At 43.1% G+C, this 25,373-nt stretch overlaps 1 protein-coding gene across 4 annotated transcripts in view; it reads left to right on the top strand.

The window, feature by feature from the left end:
* The window catches only part of ACACA (acetyl-CoA carboxylase alpha), a 205,017-nt gene that overhangs the window by 162,853 nt on the left and 16,791 nt on the right, over positions 1–25,373 (top strand). For all 4 annotated transcript variants that reach the window (XM_066636059.1, XM_066636060.1, XM_066636061.1 and 1 more), the window contains 6 exons: positions 685–805; positions 3,071–3,167; positions 7,072–7,168; positions 8,422–8,557; positions 13,263–13,440; positions 16,840–16,952. In XM_066636059.1, coding sequence (XP_066492156.1) covers positions 685–805; positions 3,071–3,167; positions 7,072–7,168; positions 8,422–8,557; positions 13,263–13,440; positions 16,840–16,952 — 742 coding nt within the window. The remainder of the gene's footprint in view (positions 1–684; positions 806–3,070; positions 3,168–7,071; positions 7,169–8,421; positions 8,558–13,262; positions 13,441–16,839; positions 16,953–25,373) is intronic.

Genomic DNA, 25,373 nt, shown 5'->3' with positions numbered 1-25,373 from the left:
TTGCGCCCCACCTCCGCAAAACCAGAAGTGGAGCGTGATCATTCCACTTTCACTTCTTAAGCTTCAGAGAGCCCTACAGTCTGTCACACAGAGCTTCTTGCACCCCAGGAGACTACAGGAGGCTCTGGTAATTGCAGCCAAGTCCCTGCAGCCCCCTGAGCGACACGATCATGGGGATCATGTCACTGCCTCCTCGCTGCCCCTGCCCCTTAAGGGGGCAGAGGCCAGGGCCCTCAGGCTGGGGCGTCGCAACACCCCAGTTTGAAAAGCCCTGCCCTTGTCCTTCTGTCAAGGCTACAGTTCCCAACCAGAGGGAAAATTGTATTAAACCATGTTAAACCTGTTGTGTAGATATACCCCTAAGACAGTGGTTCCCAAACCTTTTCAACTGGTGCTCCCTTGATCTATTGGGCCATTGGCCACAGCTCCCCATTAAGGCTACAATCCTATAATTTGTATAGGGCAGTGGGTTTTTTGCAAGGATTCCATGGCTCCCTAGCTGGTTTCTGTGGCTCCCAGGGGGACCTAGTTCACAGTTTGGGAACCTCTGCCTTAAGAGTTCCACTGCCCTAAGAGTCCTTGCTCCTTGAGGTTTGACTTACTTGACTAGGACTGCTATGTACTTGAAGCTGCCTGTATTTTTCTAGGAATCAACTGATGTACAAGCATTTTTTTCTCCTTTAGAATGTTGCCAGCCCAGTACCGATGCTCACTGTGAAGGACCCAATAGAAAGAAACATTGAGTTTGTTCCCACCAAAACACCCTATGATCCTCGCTGGATGTTAGCTGGACGTCCTCACCCAAGTAAATTTATTTCCATTGTTATCCATTCTGTTGTCCTCTTCCTACCTGAAGCTGGCAAACCTGAACCATCACATTGCCAGCCCTGTTCCATCCCTGCTGTTGACCTTTCTTCTTTATTTATTGAAAATATTGGATTATGCCCCCTTTTTTGTTAAAATAAGTCCGAGTTAGCTAATAAAATCAATAGTATCTTAAAATAGTTTAAAATAGTTATTTTAAAATTACAGCATAATGAAGAGATGCTATTCTTCCCCAGGCTTGATGAACCCATGGGTGGGTGGCAGGAGAGCGGGGGTGGGGCCACGATCCAGCCCTTCAGCCGGATCCTAACCCCATTCCCAGGCAGCCCGACACAGCTCTGGGCTGCTTGGATCTGTGCCACTTCTTGAGGTGGCACAGAGCTGAGTAGTCCCATTGGGGTTGCTGTGGCGTTACCTAGGGGAAGCAATTCCTCTTGGCCCAGGTTGTGCTGCTTTGGGCCCCAACCTCGCACTGGATATGGGGCAGACCAACTGACCTCCCTGTTCCAGCATGAGTTAGGATTAGGCTGGCCATGTGCAAGGGAGCTGACATTTTGTATTTCACCTCAAGTCAAGAGGTAAGACTTAACACTTAAGGCAAGACTTATTTTAATTTGCTTTAAGATATCCTCTCTATGGCAGATGTAATATTTGTTTCTGTTGTTAACTGCAATACTCTTTCACTATATCAAAAATGCACATTAATATCTAGAATAAATAGTAAGCTTATTCACTAGGAGTTCTTACAGTAACAAAATGCAGTAATAAAAAAAATACAGTATCCAGAATGCCAGGACAGTGGTGTTCTCCCCTTATTGCAAATGGAGGGCCAAGGCTAACAGGCTTACCTAAGGCCTCCTATTGAGTTCATGACAAAGGAAATTTTGTACTGGAGCTGCTGATTTGTAGCTCACTTTCATCACTGCTGCACTACTGTACAATGCCTCCTAGCTAGAATGAGATTGGTGATAAATGTAGATTTCCTGGCAACTTTTTTGGCTAATATTCCCCTCCCCCAGCCTTATCCTAGCAGTAATTCATCTGGCTTGTCTTGAGCACGTAGGTTTCCAAATTGAGTGACTTCAGTTTTTAATTTAGTAGAGGCATTAAGGGGGAAGCAGATGATTCTCCACGATAAGTTAAAGGAGAGATCTCCTAGGTGAAAAGTTAAAGCCGTTTATTAGGCGAGATAGTGCCATGATATTCTTCAAACTGACGCTCAACACGAAGCCCAGAATCGAAATGATCAGCTCTGGACTCGGCGATGAAGAGATAATGTTGAAATGGATGGTCACATTTTACAGCAGGGGGCCACGGAGGCAAGGAACATTAGAACATAGCAATTTCAAGTTTGGGCTTGATAAAACATTTTCCATCCCGTCAGAGTCAGCAGAGGTTGGCTCACTCAGATCTCCACTTTTAATTGCTTTCGCACTTGGCTTTCTGGAGGCAGAAGTGCTTGTTCAAAATTATAGCATTGCAAAAGAGGTAGAGCACAAGAGGAATTATTTTCCTTTTTTGCAGAAGCATCATGGGGAGCCTTTGCAAAATGGAGGTTTGCAAGATGCATAGTTCTGCTTGCTAAGGGCAGTGTTTTACAAGAGAGAAGTGCAAAGATTGCTGCCTGCCTAGTAGTCACATCTTCCAACACAAATTTTAGCCTAACTGGTTTTGTTGTTGTTTTAATTGTATGGTGTGTGTGTGTGTGTGTGTGTGTGTGTGTGTGTGTGTGTGTGTGTGTGTGTAATAAAAGAGCTCTTTCCACAAGTACTCTACATATAAATGAATAACTTTTTAAAGTGAATGGGATGATAGAAAAATTGTGAAGAGGAAGAATGTTGGGCTGAAACAGACCAGACAGCAGCCAAAGGCAACACACCCCACTTGTAGAAGTGACCCAGATGTGCCATAAACAGGTGCATCCACCATGGCAGTTGGTTCATTACCTGCAGCATAATCATGTGTGCACGTTGGCCAACTCCCCCATGACAAGTGTGCCCATGTACAATTGATTGTGCCTGGACTGATGCCTATTGGTGAGTTCCTCCCCTGTTGGCTGCCTCTTGATGTTGCTGTTGGATATGTTTTGCAAATGTATTGAGCCATAATGGCTGCAGCCTTTAAGAAAGGTTCCCTCTTCTTGGCCAGAGCTGGATAGTGGCACCAAAATGAACATCTGCCAGATTACAGTTTCTTTCTTCTGCTGGTACTGATATCTTCTTTTCCCCCACTCTCTCCTTTGCAGCTCAGAAGGGTCAATGGCTAAGTGGTTTCTTTGACTATGGCTCTTTTCTGGAGATCATGCAACCCTGGGCTCAGACAGTTGTTGTTGGCAGAGCCAGGTAAGTCTAAATAATGATGCTAGTGAGCGTATATAGCACTTTACAGTGTTCAAAGCCAAAGAGACACTATTTTGTTGTGATGTTTACAACAACCCTGTAAAGTAGGTAGATCTGATTATTCCTGTTTAGTGGAGGAAGGGCTGAGGCTTGGCTAAGGATACCTACTCAGTTCATGGTAGAGGCAAAATTTGAACCAGTTCATGATTCATAGTCCAGTTTTTGGGTTTTTGTGCAGCATTGGTTCATATACTCATCCTTCTCTTTAGTCTACAAATAGTGCTTCATTTGAGCAAGAATTCAGATATGTAAGTGGTGGTGGGTTGGAGGGAGAATCTCTTGCACATAGGGTTAAACATGGTCTTTGTAACCTCACTTCATTCCGTTAACCATGTCAAAGAACATGAGCCTTAGAAAACCTTTTTTCAGAATTAAGCACTATTCATATCTCCTTTGACCGCATTCTGAGAAAGCTGGTCAGAAAAATCTTTGTGGTTTTTATTTTATTTTACTTTCGGGAACATGTGGCTCAATGGCACAAGTGCTTCTGAGCATTTGCGTAGTGCAGCCCCTCCCTCAGCACAGAATAGCTAAAGTTTGCATCCCTGAGATTGGCCTTTGTTGTTTAATGACCTTGGTGGGCTGATACATGTGGTAACCTGGAATTGAACTTGACAGCATTCCAATTCCTTGCCATGCTTGTCTCATAGTCTTTCTCGGAGCTTCCAAAGACACTGTCCATCCATCCCTATACCCCTGCCCCACTCACCCAACCATATTGTATGAAAAATGAGTACTTTTATGGGTTTGAAAGCTGGTACTGTATGCAGTGTGGAAGAGTACATTGTGTTCTGAGTGAAAGGTTTCTCTAAAACTAGCAAACCAAGAAAGCCATAGACATTTCTGGGATATCTTTTTATTTTCTTGCTTGTATTTTTCCCCCACGAGTAGGAAATTGAGTTCTTATTCAATTATATTACCTGCTCTATAAAGAAGCTAGAGTTGTAGAAGCCATGCTGGCCCCACAGAACCAAAAATTCAAGCCAGCATCTCTGCATAGCCCTGGCTTTCTTTTTATTGTTGTTTTCCAAAGTGTTTTAGGTACAGCACCAGAAACAAAATTTATAAATCTGCCTGTCATGAGAGTGAAAGCGTAGTGTGCATCAGAACCTATAGATGCAGTAGCTGGCCAAGACCCACTAGATTATCAGGATATGGCACGATAGCCTTGTTCGTCAAGTTGTCCTGCCATACACTTCATCACACTTTGTTGATATCTAAAACACTGAAAAGGACCTAGAGCTTTTGTCTTATTTGCATATGCCAAGAAGGGAAACCAAAAGGTATCTGATGACCTAGGATCCGATTAATGGTGGCCTTGCTTTATCTAGACGCTATTCCAGAACCACCATTCAGAGCGCAATACCATAGTCTTTCGAGACTGAAGGTTGCCAACCAACCTGCTTTATCCAAAATCCTGTCCATGAATTTCAGTTTCTCAATTAAGTTGGCCTGCGATGGAGTGTTGGGAGAGTGGAATGAGGTGTGCATATACATCTGTCCCAATCAGATCAAGTTCATCCATGTTGGAGCTGTCCAGAGGCATATCTAGGGCATGTGCCTTGGGTGCCACTTGAAGGGGGGGCACCAGCTGCTGCTGTGATGAACTCAGGAGTTAATGCTCCTGCTTCCTGAGTCAGGAAGCGACTGCAGTGCCTGGGCACTCACAGCTGTGCATGGGGCAATTTTACCCTACCTGCTACTGTGAGTACCCATGAGCTTCAGCTACTTTGTGACGCAGAAAGTGGCTGCAAGAACCCGAAAGTGACATCATGACATTGTGTGACTTTATATCATTGCTGCCCTGGGAGTCGCAACCCCTGGGTACATGTATGGCACACACTATACTGACTGGCAGGTTTTTTTTTCCCCAACCCTACCTGGAGATGCTGCTAGGGATTGAACCTGGGTTATTCAGAATGCAAAGCAGGTATTCTGCTATTGAGCTACAGTCTATCTCTGTTGTAGGCAGGCTTTTGTAGAGATAGATACTGGAAGGTGTATTTATTTCTTTGTGTTTGTTTTTAAACTAGCAGGGGAACTGATTGTTTCAACAACAGTGACAATTCCCTCTCCCCCTCTCAAAAGTACTCTTCTGGGATTGTTACTCTTAAGTGCTGCCAAAACTCATGTTTTTGTATATATGTTTGGAATCCTTGTAGCTGTTGGCTGTAGATTGTCTTTTTATTGTGCCCTGGCAACTTGTTGGAGGACATAGCATAAAACAAGTATTAGCATCTTCATGGACTCTTCCTGACAAAATTTATACAAACTCTAATGGAAAACAAAAGTTGCTGTTGGAGTTCAGAGCCTCCCTCCCACCCTGCCATTTTTACGTTCAATAAATAACTGTAATACATGGGATTAAAGCTGCTCTTTTATTAGCTCACATGAGCTCTAATGCAGAAGATATAAGTCGCCACTTTAAGATGGAGCCTGCAGTTATACCTTCCCTAGCTGGGTTCTCCATCATTGGAAGCAGCGGTGTTTACAAACCCCCGTGGTACCCATTGACTTGCCTTACCCAGGGGTTTGCTGCTTTGAGATGAGAGAAGGAAGATGTCTTCTGAGAAGCCACTTAAAAAAACAAATCTATTGGTTGCAGCTGTCAGGGAGAGTGAATGACGTGTGTTTGTATGAAAATTATTATTCTGAGTAAAAAAGAAAAACAAAGCCTGCAATCTTATATACACAGTGAATCAGCATCACAGTTAAGTGTAGCAGATCCAGGTCCCAGCAGTGAAAATTTCCTGCAGTGAAAAACCTGGAAGATCTTTTTCTTAAATACAATTGCTTTATTAATGAATTCAGTTAAAAAAATTGCATCTCTCCACAGCTATAACTAAACAAAGATAATCTCTCAAAATCGCTTTAATTTCTCTCTTCCTTTTCTACGTGTCACATTAAAAACAGCTTTACTGGAACAATGAATGCTTCTTTTCCTTTCCCCCACTTCTATTCAAGGTGCAACTTCCAAATCATTCCCCTTACTGCATTACAGGATTAACCTGTTAAAAGTTTCAACAAGTGGCCTTATCTGAGTGGCTTTCTAATGTCCTTCCCCTTTCCACTTTGACATGGCTACAGACAACAAATCTGCATTTTCACATGCTGCAGAGGATTCTGAAGCATGTTCCAGGGTGTGCTCTCTGTTTGTATGGGGTGCTTATCAAGTCCATTGGGCCTTGGAATTGAAATTAAATTACCCAGAAAACCCAACTGTGCATTACAGGAGAAAATAGTCAAATACAGGTATAGTACAAAAGCCAAAGTTTTCCAGACCTCTAGTTCTGGAGCTGCCACTAAGAATGCCTCTCTCTATGGTTTTTCTTATTGTACTGGTGGTATATCCTATAAGACAGTTGATCATGTTGAGCATCTGCCAGTGGTACACGGCAGTGCAAGAACTGAGTTAATAAAGGGCTAAAGTCACTGGCATCACTAGGGGCTGTGGGTCGCACTGGGTGACATGCACTGTTGGCCAAAATTTTTCAAATCTTGGTATTTTTGAATAATACCATCATATTATATATCATTTGATGTGTGATTTCATTCAGAATGCAATGAAATAAACCACATTTAAATATCTCTATTCTATCAAAAGTTATAGGCAAAAAACCAACAGGGGCTAGTCAATGGTGCATCACTATGCCCATCACTTGGGGCGTTGCCCCACCCACTGCATGGAAGGATGTCCATCATGGGGGTGACGTGCTAGCCTCTCACATGAGGCGATTCAAACCCTAGTGATGCCACTGACTAAAGTGCTTTTATTTTTTAAGTGTTTGGGCAAAAAGTTGGATTATTAAAAATGGTGCTGCTTTTTAATGCATTTTGTGGTTACCAGGCTTGGTGGAATACCAGTTGGTGTGGTTGCTGTTGAAACCCGAACCGTGGAACTGAGCATTCCTGCAGATCCTGCAAACCTAGATTCTGAAGCAAAGGTATTGGTTTTTGGTTTTGCTCCTAAACATGATGTGGGGTTTGGGGGGGATGCAGTATGACCCATAACCATGTGGACTTTTTTCTGAAAATGCATGTGTTTTGTGATTTGTAAAGAGATACAAAAACAGGTAAGATGATCCTGTTTATTGAGGCAACTTCCATTTGGGGGAGAGCATGCACCAGCTTCTGAGTTCTACAGAGCTCTTTGCCAGTGAACAGGAATGATTGTTAGTTCTAAGCAACATGCAGAATATAGTTACTAAAACAGTGTGAATTTAAAAAAATCACAAGGGAAAAAAAAACATTTGCTATCAAGCAAAGATTAAACACCCTGGAAGTTCTAGCCTCCTTTTTCTTTTAAAATAAAAATAGCTTCTAGTTATTATGGCTGTAAAGATGGATTTGAGTAATAGCTGGGCAATATCTGGCAAAATTTACAAAGCTGGAGGTGGGTTGGTGGAAATTTTAGTGTCCCTCCCCACTAGTCACAGAACAAGAAACAAATACCATCATGCTTAATTAGCATAATTTATACAGGTCGCAGAATTTGTGTTACCACAGTGCAGGACTGTGATGTCTCTGTTTCCTGCTCTCCAATGCTATGTGCGCTTGACTTAATCCTCACAACCTTGTTTGTTGGTTTCAGCCACTTTGCTGAGCAGAGAAGGATTGAGAATCTCATGCATTCATTTACCTGGCTATCCTAGAAAGTAGGTACTGAAGGGAGGCTAGGAGTTCTGAAAACAATTTTGAAGACCCATTGTGAATCTCACTGCAACAGCCATATGGCGCTGACCTTTCCAAGAGACTAGTTGAGGTAGTTGCCTCAGGTGGCAGATTGACAGGAGACATCCACTACCCGTCTGCCCATCCACCCATCTCTACTGCTTGTCCTCCTCTCACTCCTGCATTCAAAAAAGGAAGAGGAAGTGTGAAAGAGGGGAGAATGGTGGGGTATAGTCAGAAACACTAGCCCATCACCCTTCTTTCCTCTGTATTGCCTCATCTGCTCCATTCCACTATATCTTTTCTTGCTGGTGACATAACTCTTCAAAGAGCTAGAGGAGCCTCCCCTCCACCCCTTTCTTTTTGCTGCTATGGACTATGCAGTTGAGCCTTCTGGAGTTCTTCAGTTTTGATTTTGCACTGCAGGTTGGAGGTTTTGTACTTGCAGTAGTTCTTTTTGTGCATTAAATTTTCCCCTGTGAGTTGTTTCCTGGAAAATATTTTCCCTTTCCCCTTTTCACAACAGATTATCCAGCAAGCTGGTCAGGTGTGGTTCCCCGATTCTGCCTTCAAGACTGCTCAAGCAATCAAGGACTTCAATCGGGAAGGGCTCCCCCTGATGGTCTTTGCAAACTGGAGAGGATTCTCTGGAGGAATGAAAGGTGATTTCTTTTTTTAAAACAAAGAGCTCATAAACAGAAGGGTTGTTGACCAAAGCGTGATGGGAGGCAGTGAATAAGCAGTGAGAGGCATGTGACTTCAGAAATGTAGACTTGGCTGAAAGTTGGTGATGAAAGGCATCTATTTCGCAGCTTAGACAGTAAGTTAGACAGTATAGTCAAGTGTGTCTTAGGTCTACAGTCTGAGCACATACTAGAGCCACTTTGCTGAAGTTATACTAGAGCCACTTTGCTGAAGTTAAGCAGGTCTAGGTCTGGTTAGTTGTTGGATGGGAGGCCCCTTGGGAGCACACCATATATGCTGTCTTGAGTTCTTTCTGGAAGAAAGGTGAAATCAAAACAATAAGTATATTTATGCCATAAGCTGCGAGCTTTAAAAGTTCCAGGAAAAGCTTGTCTCCTCAGAATTCTGCCACTGGAGATGTGGGCAGTGCTTGATTTACTGAAAAGAGAGGTTTGGGGGCAAAGGTCTGCCTGGAAGCCTTGCCATCTACTGCTCCTTAATTCTAAGAGTGGAGGTGGGGTTCACTTGCTCAGTGGTACAGGAAAGGTGTGCCATAATGCTGTGATTCCTTTATATTGCAACACCATCTTCAAGGTCACGAAGAATTCAAGTGCTTCAAGGTCACGAAGAATTATTCTAGTCAGTTGGGGGATCCTATTTTATGTGGCCTAGCTATATATATTTTTATATTTCTATTTTGATTTCTTGATAAATGAGACATCAAAGCAGCTTACAATGCCATAACACAATTTGAAAAGAACCCAAGCCATTAAAACAACAAAATGTAAATCAATGAAACAATTATCACGGAACAGGAGGTAATATCCTGCTAGCAGTCTGAAACTCTGCAGGGACTGGCAAAACAACGTGTTTTAAAAGAGCTCTTCTAAAAGAGTTGACTGTGTAGATGCAGCAAATCTCATTTGATGGGTTCCCAAAGTGCGGGGCCACCACTGTGAAAGCCAGTGTTCACAGGGATGGTGGATAATCTGTCTTGGTGATGGGTAACCTCACCTTAGGGTGGGGAGGGGATGACTGGCAGCCCCTGATGAAGAACCTTTTCCCTAGTTACTAATTTGCACGGTACTGCTAGCGGGGTGTGAGTGTATACATGGGAGAAGACGCTCCCTTCAGTATACAGGATCTTGGATGTTCTTCAGTGTCTATAAGCCTACGAACCCAGGCAGGGAGTCTAGGGGCATAGCTGTTGTCAATCTTCCCACGCTCCTTGCAGAGATGTTTGCAGTTTTTGGCTTCCAATGTTGTTGGCTAAGAGACGGGAGAGGTGGGGGAAGGATTAAGCAGGGAGTGAAAATAAACAATTATACCACCCCCTCAGTGCGCCTAAGAACACACAAATACATGAATATGTACACACACACACCGCCAAGAAACGGCCGCACTGTGGGTAAAATGACTCCAAAATTGTGTGTAATGAGTAGGAAAAGATTAGAGACAGCTCTTGCGACGTTGAAAATTCACATTAGTGAAGGAGGGAAAAAAAACCTCTTTACAAGTCAGCCTAGGAGGTCTAATTTAAGCCTGTGTGTGTGTGCATGCGTATGTCCACACAAGTTGACTTGTGTGTATATATTTATATATGTACTTTTAAAAAATCCATATAATACATAAAGGCACGGGGGGGGGGGGGAGAGAGACGTCCTTCCTCTGAATGAGTTCTATCTGGCCGCGAGGCTATTCAACATAATGCAAAAATTATTTTTTTTTTAAAGAATGCCTTGAATATGTAGATGAAGGGAAGCCGTTTATTTAGATGAACCGCCAGTGACCCACAACAGCGAGACATCAAGCGTGAAATTTACTCGAAATTAGCACCGGGGTCTCGGGCTCAGCGTGAATAGGGTTGATAGGATGCAAATCCCAAAGATATTAAACCGCCTCGCTGGTAGCGCTATGGGGTCGCTCTCGGTTGGTTTTTCATGTTATACTTATTATTTTTCCACCCACCCCCTGGGACAGGTTATAAATAACAATAAAAAAGGAACAGTTACCAGAGACTTTAACCAGAATAAAAAGGCCTTAAAGAAAAAAAAAAACCAACAAAAAAAGCCTCTGATTACCTGCATGTTTGTATCACGGCAGAGCCTGCATGTAATGGATTTAGGAGGCTCTTTGCACAATTGCGATGAGGGTGTTGCTTGGTTTATGTTCTCTTTTACTTTGGAGCTGCAACTGGGCCACTGAGGTTGATTCAGCTTTGAATGTTGATGGACACAATGGGGGGGGGAGAGAGAGAGAGAGAGAGAGCGCTAGGCAGTAAGGCATGGACAAGTTGGTTGGGAAATTGTGCTGTTTTCTGATGCTTTGTACTGGGCCTGGTATCTTGAGAATTTTGTGTTTGCTGAATATCTAAAATAACAGAGGGTCGTACATAGAAATTTGATATATTTTTCCAGTTTTCATTTGTCCAACCCAAATGGAAGTTGAATTCTCAGCATCTAGGATCCTTTTGCTACCTGTCCATCTGATCTCCTTGACCATCCTTTTGCTTCTCCTTTACTTCTCTGCCACTATACAAGTCTCCTACAGCACAAGCCTATGCATGTCTACTCAGATATAAATCTCATTATCCTCAATGGGGCTTATTCTCATGAAAGCGTGTATAGGATTGGAATCTTACTCTCTTAAATCACTCTACCTGCTCTCCTTCGCTGCTGCCTCAAACGCCTAGCAAAGTTGTGTCAACTTTCTCCCATCTTCCAGGATCTTCCTCATTGTCCGCCTCTTCCGAACCCTTTGGCTTACTCAGTCTTTCCCAACCAAACACGAAGGACACGGATGTTGACATTTAGACTGTACAAATGAAACTGCCTTATACTGAGTCAGATCATTGGTCCATTTGGGTCAACATTCTTTCAGTCAGGGGTCTTTCCCAACCCTACCTGGAGTTACTGAGGTTTGAACACAGGACCTTCCACAGGAGCTCTGGCTTTTTTGGGAATGAGACTCTTAAGTCAGTTGTAATGTACATGTTTTGCATGCCAAAGGTCCCAGGCTCAGTCCCTGGCAGCATCTCCAAATAGGGCTGCGAAAGACCCCTTCTGAGACCCTGGAGAGCCACTGCCAGTCAGCGAAGATGATGCTAACCTGAATGGATCAATGGTCTCATTTGGTAAAAAGCAGCTTCATGTATTCACTGTAATCTCCTTTGGGGCAGGGGCATTGTCCTCTGTAAACTGTGCCGTGCAGCTTGGGATTCCCGGAAGTCTGTTTGACATTGTCACCCACTAGCGAATTTCTGACGGGATGCTTGCAAAGAATGCTGGACCAAGTGGCCTTTGGTCTGAGTGTAGATATCAGGTCATGCAACACACATTAGTTATGCTTTAACTGAGATTCTAAGGATATGTTCTTGCGTTGTTAAATTTAACCCCATCTTGGTTGGTGTAGATGGGCATCTAGTTTTTTGTTTATTTGTTTAAAGTAAACTGAAGTCAGCCCAATCCTGGTATAACTGATCCTTAGAATGCGGAGGTTATAGGGGTTAGCCATTTGTGCCTTCATGAGGGCAATAGTAATGTTGGCCTAAATATGCATCAGAATGAATAAAATAATGGTATTACCTGGGATTCTGATCCTTTCCCTCTTCTTCCTCTATTTTTATCTCCACCCCTGTTACAAATGAGTGTGCCATCTTCCTCTTTTGTGAATCTTGCTTCTTCAGAGTAAAATATACGCTTGTGGCAGCAGTGAAAAACGCCATGCTAATTACGTAATTATTTTATTATGTAGTACTACTAAAAAACGTCTACTAAAGAATTAATTTGGTTAAAATAATTTGAATCTAGCAATTATTTTCTTAACACTGGAATTAGCTGAAAGGAGCTTCAAGTGTTTTATTGCCAGCACTACATAATAAAGTGATTGTTTAATTAGCAATAAATTTGTCATTCCCTCTCTCAAAAAAATAAAATAAAGGATCATTTGTTTTATTGAGCGATGGCATTAAAAAAAGTTTCTCTTCTTCTCTCAGCATTTTTCAGAGCTCTATCTATATTCACCTCTATACAGGTTAAAGATCATAATCAAGCACTCAAAATTCCTTTAAGTGTTTAAAGAACGAGTCTTTGTTTCTGTTTTTTTTCCTGCTGGCTGGGTGTAAACTGATTGTACTACAATTGCTGCTCATAGTTAACATTCATTTAATATCTAAATAGCAAAAGGAAGATTATTAAGAAAACTCTCCCCTATTGTATGTCCACTGCACCTGCTACTTACACTTACTAAACATGGAGGTTCCACTTAATTGTCATGACTCATTGCTGTTCATAGAGCTATCCTCCATAGATTCATGTGACCTTTTTGAAAGCCATCTAAGCTAGTGCCTAATTGTCACATTCCATGGCAGGAAATCCCATAAGTTTAACTATATGTTGTATAAAAGAGTTATGCCTCTGAACCCAGAGCATTCAGATAGCTTTTATACTGGGCATAGGAGGCTGTCTCCTTCTGAGTCAGACCATTAGTTCATCTGGATCAGTATCGGTGATACTGACCAGTAACAGCTGCCCAAAAGCTCAGATGAGGGTTATTCTTAGCTGTAAATGGAACCATTAGCATACAAAGCAATTGACTTCCTATGGAGCTGGGTCCTTCCCCAGAAACAGGCAGACTGTTACAGGGGTTCAGGAATTCTTACTGTGGTGTCCTTTTTTTCCATAGATATGTATGACCAGGTGCTGAAATTTGGGGCCTACATTGTGGATGGGTTGCGGGAGTACAGACAGCCTGTCCTTGTTTACATTCCACCCCAAGCGGAGCTGAGAGGAGGTTCCTGGGTCGTGATTGACCCCACCATTAACCCTCGACACATGGAGATGTATGCCGATCGAGATAGCAGGTAACTTCCTTTGCCTTGTGCCTTCTTTATCATGTCTGCCTCTGAAACATAAGCAGCCATTGGTATACCTGAAGGCAGACATTCATGGTGGAAGGGTGGTGGTAGAAAGTAATATCCTTTATTAGGATGAAGTAAAATGTCACAATGTGGTGGGTGAGCTTTTAGGTTTCCCAGAACTCTTCATCAGGCTAGATGTTGAACAATATAGGGCATGATACTTTTAAGCAAGGGGGGTTGTGCTTTGCGTTCACACACCTGACACACAGGCCCATTTAATTGTTCTTAATAATAGTTGGTGTGTAGAACCTCTGAGTTGGCTAAAAATCCTGAGGAATAATCAGATATCAGCAAGAATACTTCCAGAGTGAGCTCCTTCCTGTTGAGCATCAAGACGCTGTGGTTTGAGCTGTGCCCACAAGATAGATAAATAACAGCTTCATCGCAGTGAGGTGTTCGAAGGTTTATAACTTAAAAGTAAATAGAGATTTCTTGTAGGGCTGTTATCAACTGTTCCTCAAAACTACTGACCCTAGTGGGACTTGGACACATACCTTTAAATCATTGATTATACTAGGATTGTGGGTTTTCTGTGTAGCACAGGATCAATGTAAAAATTTGGTCAATGAAAAGGTTATTTCTCATGAGTTTGCAATATGCAGCTACCTAATACACTTGCACATGGCAAATTTGTTCCCACCACTCATGTCTACTGCAGACTTATTCTTAATTATCACTAATACTCTGCTAGTTGCTTTACAGTCCTTTCTCACTTCTTCCCAGCCAGGGCTGGCTTTAAGCCAGTTGGATCAGTTTCTCCCAATTGGGTGCTGTGCCTAAGGGGGGCCTGTGCTAGGCTAATCTAGTAGGCAATTTTATATGAAAATGTGCTTAGATCCATTTGGTCCATGAACTCACATGCCCTTTTCAAGCGCATATTTTGATTGTTTTCCATTCTATCATAGAGATATGAAGTCTATAATGAATTTTTTTTACTCTTGATGATTCTACAGACCTTGGCCCTGCAAAAAATGTTTCCAGTTGGACCCTGTAGCTTCCAAGGCCAGTCCTGCTCCTAGCAAGCCTATAGATTGCAGCTACATTGTTCATATTTCTTTCTCTTATAGGATTTTTCTTTAATTCCATGCTTGTCCATCAGTACGTTGGGTGTGTTTTACTGTTTTCCTTTCCTTTTCTTTTTTAAAAAAGGTGGTGTCCATTGTTATCTCCATCAAGGCAGAAAACAAGAGCCAGTTCTTAGCTAGATAGACTTCATATATAGACGTAAGAGATGGGAGTTAACAGGCAAATATTTAAGGGTCATTTTCACTGGCTTTAATGTCTCCAGTCATTGAGTACTTTTTTGCTATTGTCTTTGAATCATCACCCATGTGGGATAGAAACTTGCTAGTATTAATGCAAGTCTGTCAGGGCATACAGTCAGCACGATTCTCTAAATATTGAAAGGCAATTCACTGCCATTTTGTTTTAAATTCACCCCATGTTGCAGTGGTTCCCTTATAGCAGTTCCCAAACTCTCTGGGATATAAGTTTTTGCAGGGAAGGGGCAAAGGCAGCAACACGATTGCTGCAATTTTGCTGCCGTTGGGAATTAAAGGGGTTTTTTTTGCCTTATCTGAGTCTGTGCTGGCCTCCTGAGGGGTCTGAGGAGCCTGCGGACCCCTTTGCAGGTCTCCCTTTATCTCCAGACTTCTGAAAATAATAATAAATGGGCTCTTTCTGTTTTTGTTGCAAAACTAGAAGTGCCCTTTTATTATTTCCAGAAGTCTGGAGGCATCAGGAGCCCTACGGAGAGGTCCGCACACTACCCGGACCCCCCCCCCCCCCAGGAAGCTAGCATGGCCTCAGGTAAGTTAAAAAAGAAAGCCCCTTTAACCCTTGACAGCAGCGCGATCACAGCAATCGCATTGCTGCCTTTGTCCTCCCCCTGCCCCTTAAAAGTGCAGAGACAGGGCTTCCCTGGCTGGTGTGTCGGGATGCCCCAGTTTGGGAACCTCTGCCATATTGGTTTCCTTTTTTAAAAAAGGAACTTTCTAGAAATTTAACTGAAAGAAGAAAAAGCAAATAAATCATGAGGCATGCAGTTCACTCTCTAGTTGAAATTGGAGATTTTTGTACATATTGTACCACAAATGCATTAAAAATAGTCCATGAACTGTTCTTTGGAACAACAGAAATGGAAAAACAGACATTTTTCAGGGTTTTAACTATCAAGTAAAAGTTTCTCTCTCTCTCTCTCTCTCTCTCTCTCTCTCTCTCTCTCTCTCTCTCTCTGACTTCTTCCTTCTGCCTATTCTTCTCCATGTTCTTCTTATCTATGCCTACCCCATACTTTCATTCCTTGACTTATCTGCTCTCTTGTGCAGACTTGGCCCATTTATTTCTAAAGCCTCTTCTTCCCTTGGCCCTTCTGTCTACTCCTCTCATTCTGACATGAGCAACTCAACCAATAGTAGCTCAAAGATATTTCTGCCTGTCCCACCCATCTGTGATAACCAAACAGCTCACCCAGTTGCTCCCAGAAGCTAAATCATCAGCACCTCAGCAAAATTATGCATTGTGTGAAGTGTACTTCCTTTTTCCTATCATGAATCTACTGTCAGTTTCAGCAAGTGACTCCATATTCTACTATTTTTTAAAAAAGATCATTTTCTTTCTTCACTTTTTTCATCACACTTCTTATTTTTAATTTTTTTTACCCTGCCTTTCCATATTGAGGCCAAGGCAGTTTACCATCTGGGCATCAGTAAAACAGCAATAAAATCATAATCAAAGCACATCGATTAAGTAATTCAAATAATAAAAGAATGAACAATGATACACCAAAGCTACAATTAAGAACCAAAGCCTCAACACTAGAGCAACAGTATTCAGAACCAACACAACTAAAAACTTTTATGTCCCATGAAGCTGCCTTCTTATAGAATCAGGACTGTGGTCTGTCTAACTCAGCATTACCTTCACTGACTAGTACAAGGTTGCCACTTTCTGGAAAGTCAGGGAAATTGTGATTAAAATACATTCAAGCAGTGGATTTTTGATGTAACAGTTGTAACTGTTCTCAGCTAATCCTAAGCAAACAAAGCTGCTTGAGCTGTGTTTTTCTGCTATATATCTGTGATGCATACAGATCTGTAATTGCCAGAAAGCTAAATATTTTGTTACCAAGCTCTCCCTCTCTTGAATAAGATTGCACATAAATTTTTTGATTTCTTGCGGTCTAAGCTGTGCTGGAGTCTTTGTTCTCTTTCATGAGGCTTGAACCCTTTTGAGGCTGATCAGAGGCCATCCCCCTTGAGGTATATAAACATATCACCTCTGGCACTTTCTGTCTTGAAAGCACTGACCTCATTACTTGAAAGTTCTTTTTCTCTTTTTAAGGGGTGGGGTCCTGGAGCCTGAAGGGACAGTGGAGATCAAATTTCGCAAAAAAGACTTAGTGAAGACAATGAGGCGTGTGGATCCTATATACGTGCGTCTGGCAGAACGACTTGGTAAGTCTTAGCAGAGTTACAAATAACCATTCTGCTGACAAATCTGTGAACTTGCTTTCTGTCAAACAGTTTGGAGGGTTTAACCCACCAGATTAATGCATGTTTGTTTATAATCTCTTTCCTAAAAATATTCCTTAGTTTCACAACAAGTAACAGCAGTGCATTGCCCAGAGCAAACTGCCTAAGCCCCAAGCATGCAGGTTAGGGCTGCACTGTGGAGGCAATAATATGCCTCTTAATATGGTTTGATGTCTACATGGCACCATCTAGGTGCATGGTGGTTTACAAGTCTCTGCCCCAAGGGCATCACAATGCAAAGAAAATGCCACTATACATTTAAAGACACAAACTCTAATATATAAATAACAAATTGCAGGGATTTGTTACTTCTGTTGCTTCACATACTGAATCAGTAATCCTTACAGCAACCTTGCAAGGTATCCTCATATTACAAGTTTGGTGGATACTGATGCTTGGAGACTATGGCTTTCTAAAGATCATCCAGTTAATTCATGGCTAACCTACAATATGAAATGGGGACTTCTGGGCTCATACTTGATGTCCTTAACCCCTAAAATATTGACTATCTCATGTGCAATATAATATATCATTGTTTTGGCTGCAATTCTATAGGCACTTCCCTGAGAGTAAAACCCATTGAATTTAATGGGTCTTACTTCTGAGTAGACATTCCTAGAATTGCACTGTTCCTTGACATTCCTAGTCTTGAACTTTTTCTACATGGAAGGATAGAAAACATCATTAGCCATAGAGGTGGTAATCCTTGTTTACTCATGCATTTGCTCCACTGACAGATGTACTAGTTCTCTGGGTAGTACTGGTGGTAGAATTGGGCCCAAAGTTCTCAGCACTAGACTATTCTTTCAGAGACTGGCAGCTTGTTTGTGATTAAAGTTCTACTGTTGCTGAATCTGTCCAAGAGATTATCTGACCACAGCGGCCTCACAGGCAGAGCAAGATGGAGATTGCCTTCCCTTCTTGCTTGCCTCCCAGTTGGTAGGTGGTACCCAGAGGTATCCTGCCTTTGATTCTGGAGGTTGCATTTGTTTATCCTGCTACAAACTCACATGTTTGCACTTTGCAGCTGGTGACTTTGAAATTGGTTTGGGACACAAGGGAATGTTGGTTGATATACGCCAAAGCCAAGTGTAAATGGGCATTTGCATGGTACGGGGAGTGGCTGCGACCCTGTTCAGGCAAAATCAGAATGATTAGCTCTTGTGTGTTGTAGCATCTGAGGGCATCGGGAGCAGTGAGGGTCATGCTACTTTTTTCTTGTGACAACTACAGGCGATAGCATCTGATGTGCTGAACCAGCATGCTGGATCACTTCTTTCTTCCAGCTTGTGCTACAGGACTAACCTTAAATATCTCTCGCACACACGCACAGTCATGCAAACACAACATACACACATATTCCCTGTCTGCAACAGCTTCCAACAGTATCAATTCACAATTCAACCAACAAGAGCCCTTTACCACCAAAAATGTTTCTGCTTTCAGTGGCCCCTTTTTTCCCCAGCATGGGGGTATTTTTTTAAAATTTATACTCATTCCATCCCTCCCAGAAATGGGCTAATGAGTTGCAGGCAAACTCCACTGCCTTAATTAAAACAGTGGCGATACAAGAGGCAAACCCCTTCAAAACTCCGCACGCAGAGAGAAAAAGCGAGAGAGCACTAAAAGCTTTGGTTGCTGATAAGTGTCTTGCTTAGATGACTCATAATTGCTCTCAGTGTTGGGCTATTGGTGGTGGTGGTGGCAGCAGCGGCAGTTCTCCCCCCCTTGCACACTAATGCTGCGCCATGGCAGGAAGAGCCAAGATTGCAGGACACAGTGAATTGCATAATTTTTTCTCTCTCTCTCCTTTTTGCTGGTTTTTCTTTCTGGCCAATTTAAAATTTGTCAAAGCCGGTCGTCTTCTGGATCACTGCCCTTTGATATTTTGCGCACTCCATTTGCCACAAACAAGCCGCAGGGCCGCGGTTCATGCTGACTCCAGCAGAAGCGGAGAGAGTTCCATTTATCTTACACCGCCTGCTGCATCCTTGCTCATTAGCTGGGGGTTCACTGCCTCTCTTAACCCCTGAATGGCTGCCATCATTTCTACCAAGCGGCTGTTTTGTGGCAAGAGGGGAGAGGGACCACCGCATCATCTGCACACCACTTGCATGGGGTTGGAGGGCGTGGGGGTGGAAGAAATCTGAGGGCAACCTTGCGTTTGCGTTCAGAATCTCTCTCAGCCACTGGGTCTTCGCTGGCACAGAATGGGGGCAGGAAAGCAGATATTGAATAATGTGATACAGATCTACTCATTATCAATCTTGGAGTGTTGTAACTGAAATTTTTAATAGTTTTGTGTTTATTAAAATGTCACTCAGTGTTACACCGTGTTGCGCCTCGGTGTAAAGAAAAGAGTGGCCACAGCAGGGTGGGAGAGAAGCGCCGTGTCTTTACTTGAGGCTGGCGAAACTTTCTAGGAGATAAACCCAAGTGGTTGAAATGGCTCCATGTAAGCATTTTTATATTCTTATTCTGGTAAGAATTGGTTTTTGGAAGTTGTTAATGAGTGGGGGAAAGAATAATCAAGGTGTGTATTTTTTAATGGTGTATATTAGCTAAACTGACTGTAATTCAGCGTATTTCCAAGTGCATTTTAATGTAATTACAATTAGTCAGTGGAACGATGCCACAGGATGTTGTGATGTTATCTAACCTGCTTGGCTTAGGTGAACTCACAGAGGAACAGCTATCTCTAGCAATAGCTGCTGTGCATGATAGCACAGGGCACAATCCTGTTGCCCCTTGGCAAAGGGCACTGAGCAGAGGTTTGTTTGCACAGGAGAAAGGAGGAGGGATGGTCTTTGATGTTCCTGTACCATCAGTCTTCTGCTGTGCTTGTCAGTCAGTGCTGGCAGCCCCCACAGATGACACTCTTATGACTCACTTCTGATTTTTGTGTGCTGGGAAGCAGGAAGAGTGACCCATCTTCTTTCCCCAGAAACCTTCCTATGGTCCATTGCCTCTTCTGGAGGCTCAGGTTGTTCTTGTTCCCAGCAGGCATAGTGTGCACCTGCGTGGCCCTTGTGCATTGCTGTGTACTCAGCCCTGCATGAATCTCTGTATCCAGCTACATGCACAAAGCTGAACTACATCCAAAGAGTAAAGCCCATTTGAGAGACAGTAGCGAGCAGGTACTGGGGATTAGCAACAGAGTACTGATATTCCCACTGTGCTCTGCTTGTCAGTTTCCCTGTGGCTTCTGACCATCATTGTTGAGAGGTGAGATGAGGAGCTGCTAGGCCTACCGGTCTGTGTTTGCATGGCACCTTTTAAGGCTAGTCTGGTACTCTTCTTTGCGTTTTTATTTTGTTGTGTGTGTGTGTGCGTGTGTGTGCCTGCCTTTCCAGGCAACTTGCAAAACTCATTTTGCCATTGATTTCATGCAAGACATAAGTATCATTTACCAGTATGCAGGGAATGGATAGAGATGCTCTTTTCTCTTTCACAACACCAGAACCAGGGGACATCCACTGAAGTTGAGTGTTGGGAGAGTTAGGACAGACAAAAGAAAATATTTCTTTACCCAGCATGTAGTCTGTGGAACTCCTTGCCACAGGTAGTAGGGATGGCATCTTCTCTAGATGCCTTTAAGTGGGAATTGGACAAATTTCTGGAGGAAAAGTCCAACATGGGTTACAAGTCATGGTAGGTATGTATAAGTTCCTGGTTAGAGAGGTGGGCTACCTCAGATTGCCAGATGCTGGGGAAGGCATCAGGATGCAGGTTGTGTCTGTCTTGTGAGCTCCCTGAAGCTTTTGGTGGGCTACTGTGAGTTACAGGAAGCTGAACTAGATTGGCCTGTTCCAGTGGGGCTCTTCTTATGTTCTTAGTATTTAGGACTGATGCTGTGATATAATATTTTGGCTTAGAAGTCATGAGAATCTAAACAAAAAAATAGGGAACCTGGAAATGATTTTTACTTCCTTGATTTGGAACATGTTTTATGATGACATGGTGTAATGATGGACCTTCCATCCCATGCTTCTGGACCATGACTCCTTGGCTATGTTCCAGAGCCTTGCAGGGCAGATCCCAGCAGCAGATGTCAGGGGCTGTGGTGTAGCTAGAAGGGGGTGCAAAGCACTAAGTTTTGCTGGAAACCTCACTGTGGCATGCAAGCGACCTTTCCCCTCCTCTTTGGAGCCATTTCAGGACGTGGGAGCAATTGCAATGAACTGGTAGGAGGCAGTGGGTGATATAATCTGGGCTTCTGCTGTAGCACTTTAGGGTGAGCACGATCTGTGCTCTCATAGAAACACATGAAGTTGGCTCACTCAGCAGGGGTTCTCCAGGGCTTCAGGCCACAGATTGGGCCTGGGACTTTCCACTTGCCAAGCTACCACCAGCCCTCAGTCCTCCCCACCACAGAGATCATTGCTCGTTTGCCTGTTTAGTTTTACTTTGTAGCAAGGGGTGAGGAAGAAATAACAAGTTTTGTTTTACATCAGCTTTCATAGGACAGCCCCATTGCACTGTATTTATTTCTCTAAATACATATATGAAGAAGGAAACAAGTGGTTCACTCTTCCCTTTTCCCACCAGTGCCTTGGAGTCCATGAGCCACCAACCGATTCAGATCCCTGCTTGGAGTTCTGCAGTCAAGCACAAAGTCCACAGAACAGCATTTATCAGGCTCATTTTTGTTCAGCTTGTTAGGCTGGCCATTCTCTCTCCCCATCTGCCTTTTAAATGCATGCTGATCCCAGATGTTATAGGAAGCTGATTCATGGCCCAAGCCCAGCCATTTCCGCCTAGCAGAGATTTTATTAGAGATGAGCCCACGAAGTCCTAAAGTTCTTGGAGGTTACAGTCTCCACAGGACGCAGCGCCTCTCAACAACTCTCTCCTTTTCTCCAGTCTGTGCATGCATGTGCGTGCACGCGCACGCACACACACACAGGAGGCTCTGTCCAGAGGATTTGGCTTATTCTTTTGGGAGCAGCACTCTCTGTTCAAATGGGGTGCAAAGCAAAACTGTTAGATTTTTTTGCTTTCCTGGGGCTGCAGTTCCTTGACTTCCACTTGAGGGGACGTGGTGTGGACTGATTCAGCATGAAATGAGTTTGCGAGCAAAGCATTTTTGCAAATTCATGGTGGTGGCCACCTCCATTTAAAAGCTCGACTATGACACACCTTTCACATTTGGGGATGGAGTCATAGGTCAGTGGGAAATCACCAGATTTGTATGAAGACAGTTCCAGATTCAGTCCTTAGCAGCATCTCAAGGGACAGAAGAGAGACCCCTGCCTTGAAACCCTGGAAAACTGCTGCCAATCATGGGCAATACTGAGCTAGCTAGACCAGTAGTCTTGACTCAGTAGAAGGCACACCTTCCTATGGACAGAATATCATCTCCTGTCAGTTTCATTCCAATCTGCAAGGCTGTCCCTGGTATTCTCTTAATGACAGTTGTATTTAGAGAGCAAAAAGTTGAAAACCAAGCGTCTTCAGAAGTCTATTATTTTGCAGTATGCAAATTAAGCAAATTAACCTAGTGTGACTTCTGCTAGTCACCAGGAAGTGCACAAAGCTGGGCAAGGAACCACAGAAAGGCATTGAAGCACCATAGGAAAGTTTACAAAGATTCTTCCCCAGGTGGTGCCCAGATAATATAAAACCTATAGAAACTTGATTTTTTTAAAAATTTAAATGATATTCTTTGGATCTAGTGCTCTGCTCCGCACCCAACCATTTTTCTGTTTCCATAGTCCAGTCATTAGTACTTACATGCACAGCACCTGGACAAAGTGGACAGATTTCTTTCAAGCTCTGGTCTGCTTTCCTTCCCCACACCCCTAACTCATGACATCATTTGGTGTTTACTACACGTGTGCTATGGCTTCAAATTGCTCTATACCTCCATTGGAAGAATTTTATAAAAACTTTAGAGGCTACAAATATTTAAATTTATTTGATATTTTCACAAAACTGGATTTCTGTGAAATATTTAACTGGATAAAAGGAAACAAAACTAGGCCTTATTCAGCACTCTCCCCCAATCCCTATCATAAAGTGAGAAGTCAGGAGATATGACTGCAAAAGAAGGAAACCCATTCCCTGATATTTAATTGTACAGGGGGCTTATGGAATTGATTGAAAGCTTAGCCTTTTACAATACCTAGTGAATAAGAAACGTTTCTGACAATCAATCAATGATAGGATAATCACTCTTTATTCCCCTTCTTCCCCCCGCCCCCTTCCTTCACTGTTACTTTTTTCCTTTTGGGAGAACAGGGTTCAGAAGCCAAAAATCTTTATAGATGCCGCTTTTAAATTAAGCAGAAAATAGACATTGACATATTTGTTAATCTCACCTGGATCATTACAGGGGCTGGCTCGGCTTACCTTGACAACACGAGGGTGGCGGATGGTCTGGAATACAGGAGTGTTGGCTTCCTTAACCACAGTGGCTAAGGCAGGATAATTTATTTTGTTTTAAGAAATCACTTCATATTAAAAATCACTATGGCAAGACCAACACAAACACTTTGTTAAAATCCTCTAGGTGTACTTATGTTAAATTTGAAAAATATGGGGGCATGCCAACACATTGCAAAATGTGAAAATGTATTGTTGCAATCAATGCGTGTTCATGTGTATCTTGCTCTCTCTGAACTCCGGAGCCCCATGTATATGTATCAGCATGATCCTTTTTAATGATCCCTAGCATGGAATTGGCCTTCTTCAGTGCCGCCGCACATTGAGTTGACATTTTCATCGAGCTGTCTACCAGCACCCCAAGGTCTCTCTCCTGAGCTGTCATAGACAGCTCAGATCCCATTATCCTATATGTGAAGTTTGGATGTGTAGCCATTACAATGTGCATTACACTACACTTACCTACGTTGAAACCCATCTACCATTTTGCTGCCCATTCTCCCAGTTTGGAGAGAGCCTTCTGGAGCTCCTCTCAGTCCCTATGAACAAATTGAAAAGCACTGGTCCCAGGACAGAACCCTATGGCACACCGCTTTTCACCTCTCTCCATTGTGAAAACTGCCCATTGACACCCACTATCTGTTTTCTGGACCTCAACCAATTCCTAATCCGTAAGAGGCCCTGCCCTCTAATTTCCTGACTGAAGTTTTCTCAGCAGCCTTTGGTGAGGAACCATGTCAAACGCCTTCTGAAAATCCAGATATATCCACAGGTTCTCCCGCATCCACATGTCTGTTGTCCATCTTACAAATCCTTTGGAAGATGATAGACTTTCTTCAGCAGGGTAGCATGATTAACCATATTGTAGGCTGCAGTAAGATCTATAAACACCACTCCTGTAACTTACTTTAATTCAAAGCCACCCTCTGTATCAGGGGTGTCCAAAGGTTTTGGCAGGAGGGCCACATCATCTCTCTGACATTGTGTTGGGGGCTGGAAAAAAGTATTTTTATATTTCAAATTTGAATAAATTTACATAAATGAATATATTAGAGATGGAACTTTTATGAATCGATGAAGGTCCTGCAATAGCTCAAGATGTTTAAAAGGCCTTGCACAAAGCAAGGCCAGCCTTTCCTTCACTGCTGCATCACAGACGTGAAACAGCAAGCAGTGCCCTCATCCCACAGCTCATGCGAGACGTTGAGCAGTTGGGTCAGACCAGCACAGGCTCCAGCAAGTCTCTGAAGGGCCAGAGGCTCATTGGAGACTGGGTGCTCCCTGCAGGCTGGATTAGGAGTCCCGGAGAGCTGCAAATGGCCTCTGGGCCGGGGTTTGGGCACCCCTGCTCTAAATATTGTATTAAAATAAGGATTTGAGCTACAGTTTTTACCAGTCTAAAACCTGCTTGCTGCGGTACCTTTTTTTCTTTTTGTCTAGAAAGTAAGGAGATAAACAGAAGGATTTCAAAGTAATCATCTCCTCTAGCTCAGTGGATCCCAGGTGGTGATTGCTCACCACTGTTTCCAATGTGGTATCCAGCATGTGGCCTGTGGTCCACTGAATGGGCTGGTTTAGTGTTTGTGTGCCTTTGTTTCACTATTCTAATTCCGGTGTTGGATTTCAGCCATGGTTGTGACTGGTGAATGCCTCTTTATTCCTCCCTTTTGGAGCTGTTCTGTGTGGATTGGGATGATGGTGTGGGTGGATTAGAGGCCTTCACCCTTGCCCCCCCCCCCCAGCATTTGCCTGCTGGAAAGGGCCTCCAAAACTTGTTTGCTCCCAAAGGTGCATTTGCTGCACTGTAGACTAGATCCTCCCATTACAAGTTTGACGAAAATCCTTTACACCCTGGAAAGAGAGGTTGATCATACGTTAGGCATTACATCTAATTTGGCTCGAAGTCTCTTAAATTTCTTGGCAACGAGAGAGAGAGAGAGAGAGTGCACAGGCATCTAT

The sequence above is a fragment of the Tiliqua scincoides genome, chromosome 8, assembly GCF_035046505.1.
Source record: "Tiliqua scincoides isolate rTilSci1 chromosome 8, rTilSci1.hap2, whole genome shotgun sequence".
Lineage (NCBI taxonomy): Eukaryota > Metazoa > Chordata > Lepidosauria > Squamata > Scincidae > Tiliqua > Tiliqua scincoides.
This window is presented reverse-complemented; position numbering and strand designations above follow the sequence as displayed.